Source organism: Mobula hypostoma, chromosome 12, assembly GCF_963921235.1.
Source record: "Mobula hypostoma chromosome 12, sMobHyp1.1, whole genome shotgun sequence".
NCBI lineage: Eukaryota > Metazoa > Chordata > Chondrichthyes > Myliobatiformes > Myliobatidae > Mobula > Mobula hypostoma.
In genome coordinates, this window is record NC_086108.1 from 74,328,647 (window position 1) to 74,336,384 (window position 7,738).

Consider the following 7,738-nt stretch of genomic DNA (forward strand, 5'->3'; position numbering starts at 1 on the left):
GCCAAGAGCTGGACAGTTGATTGGCAAAAGGGATATGAGAGGATTATGGGACAGGAGGCCTAGGGAGAAAGAAAAGTGGGGGGGGGGAGAACCCAGAGGATAGGTAAGGGGTATAGTGAGAGGGACAGAGGGAGAAAAAGGAGAGAGAGAAAAAGAATGTGTGTATATAAATAAATAACGGATGGGATACGAGGGGGAGGTGGGGCATTAGCGGAAGTTAGAGAAGTCAATGTTCATGCCATCAGGTTGGAGGCTACCCAGATGGAATAATAAGGTGTTGTTCTTCCAACCTGAGTGTGGCTTCATCTTGACAGTAGAGGAGGCCGTGGATAGACATATCAGAATGGGAATGGGACGTGGAATTAAAATGTGTGGCCACTGGGAGATCCTGCTTTCTCTGGGGGACAGAGCGTAGGTGTTCAGCGAAACGATCTCCCAGTCTGCATCGGGTCTCACCAATATATAGAAGGCCACACCGGGAGCACCGGACGCAGTATATCACCCCCGCCGACTCACAGGTGAAGCGTCGCCTCACCTGGAAGGACTGTCTGGGGTCCTGAATGGTGGTAAAGGAGGAAGTGTAAGGGCATGTGTAGCACTTGTTCTGCTTGCAAGGATAAGTGCCAGGAGGGATATCGGTGGGGAGGGATGAGGGGGGACGAATGGACAAGGGAGTTGCGTAGGGAGCGATCCCTGCGGAAAGCCAGAGAAAGCAGGATCTCACAGTGGCCACACATTTTAATTCCACGTCCCATTCCCATTCGGATTGGAGGGATGTGACTAGTGGTGTCCCTCAAGGATCGGTTCTGAGACCTCTGCTTTTCGTGATTTTTATTAACGACCTGGATGTGGGGGTAGGAGGGTGGGTTGGCAAGTTTGCAGACGATACAAAGGTTGGTGGTGTTGTAGATATTGTACAGGATTGCCGAAGGTTGCAGAGAGACATTGATAGGATGCAGAAGTGGGCTGAGAAGTAGCAGGTGGAGTTCAACCTGGAGAAGTGTGAGCTGGTACACTTTGGAAGGACAAGCTCAAAGGCAGAGTACAAAGTAAATGGTAGGATACTTGGTAGTATGGAGGAGCAGAGGGATCTGGGGGTACATGTTCATAGATCCCTGAAAGTTGCCTCACAGGTAGATAGGGTAGTTAAGAAAGCTTGTGAGGTGTTAGCTTTCATAAGTCGAGGGATAGAGTTTAAGAGTCGCGGGGTAATGATGCAGCTCTATAAAACTCTGGTTAGGCCACACTTGGAGTGCTGTGTCCAGTTTTGGTCGCCTCACTATAGGAAGGATGTGGAAGCATTGGAAAGGGTACAGAGGAGATTTACCAGGATGCTGCCTGGTTTAGGGAGTATGGATTATGATCAGAGATTAAGGGAGATAGGGCTTTACTCTTTGGAGAGAAGGAGGATGAGAGGAGACATGATGGCAGAATATAGTATTAATGGTAAGACTTGGCAATGTGGAGGATCAGAGGGATCTTGGGGGTCTGAGTCCATAAGACATTCAAAGCTGCTGTGCAGGTTGATTGTAGTTAGGAAGGCATACGGTGCATTGGCCTTCATCGATTGTGGGACTGAATTTAGGAGCTAAGAGGTAATGTTGCAGCTATATAGGACTCTGGTCAGACCCCACTTGGAGTACTGTGCTCAGTTCTGCTCGCCTCACTACAGGAAGGATGTGGGAACCATAGAAAGGGTGTAGAGGAGATTTACAAGGATGTTGCCTGGATTTCGGGGGGGCGGGGACATACCTTATGAGAATAGGTTGAGTGAACTCGGCCTTTTCTCCTTGGAGCGATGGACGATGAGAGGTGACCTGATAGAGATGTATAAGATGATGAGAGGCATTGATTGTGTGGATAATCAGAGGCTTTTTCCCAGGGCTGCAATGGCTAGCACGAGTGGGCACAGTTTTAAAGTGCTTGGAAGTAGGTACAGAGATGTCAGGGGTAAGTTTTTTTACGCAGAGAGTGGTGAGTGCATGGAATGGGCTGCCAGCAACAGTGGTGGAGGCAAATACAATAGGGTCTTTTAAGAGACTCCTGGATAGGTACATGGAGCTTAGAAAAATAGAGAGCTGTGGGTAACCTTAGATAATTTCTAAAGTAAGGAAATGTTCGGCACAGCTTTATGGGCCGAAGGGTCTGTATTGTGCTGTAGATTTTGTGTGTTTATAACTCTCTTCCTGAAATGTATGCTTTTGAGTAGTAGTCCGGTATATACTTGGAGTGAATGAATGCAGCTTCAGAACAGAAGCAGGTCAACACCATACAGGACATAACTTGGTTGGTGGGCACCCCACCCACAACCACTCACTCATTCCATCAACGCACAGTAGCAGAGTTTGTAACATCTGCAGGATGTACTGCAGCATATCAACAAGACTTTTGAGACAGCACCTTTCAAACCCACAACCTATACTTTGAAGGACAAGAACAGCAAAAGGCTGGGAACGTCACCCTTGGAAGTTGTTCTCCAAGCCTGTTGCTTGGAAGTTGTTGCTGGGTGGTGTGGCTCATTGGGCTAGAAGAGCCTGTTCTGCATTGTATCTCTAAATCCCATCTTGACTTGTAAGTGTATCACTGTTTCTTCACCATCACTGTGTCAAAATCATGGAGCTTCATCCCTAACAGCATTGTGGGTATACCTGCACTTGAAAGATTGCAGCGGTTCAAGAAGGCATCTCACCATCACCTTCCAGGGCAATTAGAAATAGACAATTGCGGACTCAGCCTGTGAAGCTCACATCCTTGAAGGATTTTAGAAAAGCCACAAGCCTGAGGATTACAGACTAACTGCAGGAAAGTAGAGTTAGGCCAGGTAGCTCTTCAAAAATTGGTGCAGGTGTTTGGCCTCCTGTGTTTTATGTTTTCCACAATTTTCACCAGTCTAAGTAACTTTTTAAAAAAGTTTTGTATTGGATGTTGCATTAATTGTTCTTAAATACTTTTAATCTTTGTTAATGTTACTCGGAGTACAGCAACTGAAGCTGGACTGGTAGCAATCGCCTCCAAATCACAAGATTGTGAATTCAAATCCCATTTAAGAGATGTATTTTAAAGTTGGATATTTAGATGATTCTAAAAATGAGGGAGTTGACTTACAACAGAGACTCTAAATGCAGCTGGCTATACTTTCTGGAATTTGCTAGAGGTTCTGCAGCAATATTTCAAAAAGAACAAGGAAATTATTCCTGGCCAATATTTTTCCTTCCAATCAGCATTATGCTAAAACCAATTATTCTTTCATTATGGAGCTTTCCTGCAGAAATCTGGCTGCAGTAACACTATAATAGTACATTATTGCTGTAAAGAACTATGTAAGTGCAAATCTTTATTTGTGTTGGATGCTGTATTGTGGGCATCATCTATCTTTGTTATTTAGCGATACAGTGCAGAATAGGCCCTCTGGCCCTCTCAGCCACACCACCCCAGCAATTCCACAACCCTGATTAATCTAACTTAATAACAGGATAAGTTACAATGACCAATTCATCCATCCGGTATGTCTTTGGACTGTGGGAGGAAATCGGAGCTCCCAGGTAACACCCACACATGCCACAGAGAGTTCTTGTAGAAAGCATTGGAATTGAATTCAAAAGTCTGGAACAGCCTGAGCTGTAATAGTGTCACAGTAACCGCTACACTACCGTGGTGCCCTTATTACTGTTATACATTGGAAACTTCAGCTGTCTGCTTCTGTTGATGCCAATGGAAAAAAGGTTTTATTTCCTAAAGCAAATACTGAAGTGATATAGTAGATTGGAATTTGGAAACTAATTCCTGAATCCTTGTAATCTATTCTATGCTTCATGTAACAAGCGTTGTATATGTGTTTTGTCACAGTAAAAAATCTGTCATCTGACTATGACATTTTTTGATAAGCCAATAGCTGAGATTAAATTTAGTGATTCTTTAGTATTCAGCAACTTCATGCATAAAAGCACACAGACATGGTTAAGAGATTCAGTTGTTTAGACCAAATGTCAGAATGGGGAAGAAATGTGATCAAAGTCACTTTGACCATGGAATAATTGTTGTTGTCAGATGGGGTGGTTTGAGAATCTCATGGGATTTTCACACAAGTCTCTAGAATTTACAGAGATTGATGTGAACAACATAAAAACATCTAGTAAGTGGCAGTTCTGTAGGTGAAAGTGACTTGTTAATGAGAGATGACAGAGAATGGCCAGATTGGTTCAAGCTGACAGGAAGGTGACGGTAACTCAAATAACCACGCGTTACAACAATGGTGCGCAGAAGAGCATCTCTGAACATGATGAACCTTGAAGTGGATTCTACTGAAGCAGTAAAGCACAACAGATTTCACTCCTCTTCCAAATAAAGTGGCCACTGCGTGTACTTAAAGGACTACAAGAAATTTTAGCTGCTGTTAGTTGTAATTCAATCAGATTACTTAAGGTGAAAAGGATTTCTGCTGATTTCCAGTTTATTATCTGTACAATTCAATATTATCTCTTGCTGGCTGAGGACAATCCCCGTATCTTGAATGAAGCACCTTTTTGTATGTTTTGTAAAGCTGTTTAGTTCTTTATACTGTAAATCTTTTTTCCAGAGATTACTTATTGTAACCCAATGGTAGTTCATTTATTCAACTTGAGTTGTAGCACTCATCAAGAAAGAACATTTAATTCTTAAACTCACCCCTAATACTTCCAGGAAAAGAGAAATAAAGAATGCAAAGTATTTAACTAACATGAGAAAACTAATCATGTTTGTATCAATTCACTTAAGGAAAGAGAATTGAAACTCCCGCAGTTTCGCCAACCAGAGGACAGTTTGTCTGACAGTCGTGCCTTTAGAAAATTGACTGATGAGGTAAGTAAGGCCAAACCCAGATGAAAGAATGAAGTATTAAATAATGGAAACTGATAATATGGAGTAATAAGATTACTATAAACTAAAAATAAGTAGTGTTCATGGATTGATCTTAAAATCTGATGACAAGGGGGGAAGAAGCTGTTCCTAAATCGTTGTGTGATTCCTTAGGCTCTTGTACCTTATATCCAATGGTAGTAGCAAGATGAGGGCACATCCCGATGGTGAAGGTTTTTAATAATGAATGCTACCTTGAAGTAGCACCTCTTAAAGATGCCCTCAGTGGTGGGGAGAATTATACATTTAGTTTACAACCCTCTGCAGTCTCTTGCCATCCTGTATATTGGAGCCTCCATACCAAGCTCTGATGTATTCAGTCAGAATGATCTCTGTAGTACATCCATTGAAATTTGTAAGTATTTGGTGACATACCACAGCTCCTCAAACTCCTAGCACAGTAGAGCTGTAGGTGAGCAGTAGAGTAGTGAGCCAAGCATACAACCTTGAGGTGTGTTTGTGTATGGGAATGGGTAATGATGGCATCAATATTCAATTCAATTGTACACATGTATATGGTCAAGAGAAACAATGTTCCTCTAGACCAAGGTGTATAGCACGGAACATTTAACTCACACATGCAACACATAAAATAATATTACCACAAGTAAATTAACAAATAATAATGTGCATTTATGACACTTGTTTAAAAAGTAAACAGTATAATGCTACTGACGTTATGCTGGCTTTGTCTGCATAAGTTATTAGTGAAATATTTATAGTAACTTATCAGTGTATCACTTTCATTAATTCCACTGCAGTGATCATTCTGGAGGCTTGCCTTGCAAGTTATAAGCAGGAAGCATGTTTGTTTTTTTCCATTACTTGTTATCGAGTTAGTTTCCCTCAATTATTCCACAGATAGTCAGTGTCATCATTTTGATGGGCTTTGAGGTTGTATTTATATCCCAGTTCAGAGGAATTTGGGATAGAAGCCATCTTTAAGCCTGTGGTACATGCTTTCAGGTATATTCTACCCGATGGGAGAGGAGAGAAGATAGGTTGTCCAGAGTGACTCTTTGGTTATGCTGACAGCTTTACCGAGGCAGTAAGAAGTCTAAACGGAGTTCATGGAGCGGAGGCTAATTTCCATGTTGTGCCCATAACTTTCTGTAGCTTCTTGTGGTCATGTGCAGAGAGGTTGCCATGCCAAGCCATGATGGCATTGTTATTGAATGCTTTCAATTAAAAATTGGGGTCAAAATGGACATGCCAAGCTTCTTTAGCCTCCGGAAGAAGTAGAGGCATTTCCTTGACCATGGCATCTATGAGCTTGGACCTGGACAGGGTATTGATGACGATCACATCTAGGAACTTGATGGTCTCAACCTCTGACCTCAGTACCATTAATGTAAACAAGAGCATGTGCACTGACTCCCCTCTCTCCCCCCCCCCCCCCCAAGACAATGAACAGCTCTCTTCTTTGGCTGACTTTGAGGACAGGTTGTTGTCATGACCCATGTCACTAGGGTCTTCCTGTATTTTGACTCTTTGTTATTTGACATGCAGCCCACCATGGCAGATTCATCTGCAAACTTATGGATAAATTAGAGCAGAATCTGTCCAAGACATAATGAGTGTACAGGGAGTAAAGTAGGGGACTGAGGGGGCTAATGCAGCCTTGTTGTGCACTGATATTGAGGATAATTGTGATTGATAGAGGAGTTGCTACCTACTTTTACTGATGGGGGTCTGTTATGCTACTGTGTCACCCACACTCCTCATTAAGGGTCTCAGCCTAAAGCATCAAGTACTTACTCTTTTCCGTAGATGCTCCTTGGCCTGCTGAGTTCCTCCAGCTTTTTGTATGTGATTCTCAACCTTGTCTGAGGAAATGAAGAATGGTTAGTGGGGATGTGCTTGTGGAAGAATATATTAATCAATCATAATTCTGTAAGTTTCAAAATAGAGAGGGAAAGGAATAAGTTTGCTCTTCAAGTGAAGTTTTGTGTTGTGGGAAGGCTGAATCCAATGAGAGGACCTGGCAAAAGTAGATTTGGAGAAGGTGCTTGATGGGTAAAATGACACATGAAAAGTGGTTATTTTAAAAACAATTAAAGAGAGGTCAGGGCCAGCATATTCCAGTAAGTGTGAAAGATAACCACTTTAGAATTGGGGAATCTTGCATGACCAAGATATTGGAGGCTTGATCAAGCAGCAAAAAAGGAAATATATGGCAAGCAACTAAATCAAGGTAGTTTCTTGAATGTAGAATATATAGGAGAGAATTTAAGGAAGAAATTGGGAGAGTATAAAGGAGTCAGGAAATAATCTCGGAAACCGAGGCAAAAGAGAACCCCAGGCATTCTGAAAGTATATGTGGAGCAAGAGGGTAGTCGAAGAGGAGATGTATCTCCTTAAGGAGAAAAGGGGTAATCTGTGTGGGCAACATGGGCAAGATCCTGTATGAATACTTCTGTATTTGCCAGGGAAGTGTCAATAATTGAGAATGGCAGTATTACAAAGAAGGTGTTTAAATATCGTGGGACTCAGAGGACTGATAAATTCCCCTGGCTCAATGAAATCAATCCCAGGAGACAATGAGGGAGGAAATAACTGGGGCCATGACTGAGAGTTTTGCATCTATATTGGCCTAGGGTTGGTGTCAAAATTCTTTTAATGCTAATGTTTTTTTAAGAAGGACATCAAGTTAGCCAACTAACTCTATGTCATCAAATTTTGTTAGTGTTAGAAAAATTATTGGGGGAAAACACATACAGGGCTTGTGTATACTTGGAAAGGCAGAGGCAGATCAGGAACAGATTTTCTACCTCACTAATTTGACTACATCTTTTGAGGAAGCATTTAAGAAGACTGATGATAGCAGCACACGAGTTATTGT

At 42.1% G+C, this 7,738-nt stretch overlaps 1 protein-coding gene across 1 annotated transcript in view; it reads left to right on the forward strand.

Annotated features, from left to right (window-relative positions):
- Positions 1–7,738, forward strand: part of ccdc17 (coiled-coil domain containing 17) — a 97,253-nt gene that overhangs the window by 4,727 nt on the left and 84,788 nt on the right. The window contains exon 3 of the mRNA XM_063063453.1: positions 4,756–4,839. Within this exon, the coding sequence (XP_062919523.1) occupies positions 4,756–4,839 (84 nt within the window). The remainder of the gene's footprint in view (positions 1–4,755; positions 4,840–7,738) is intronic.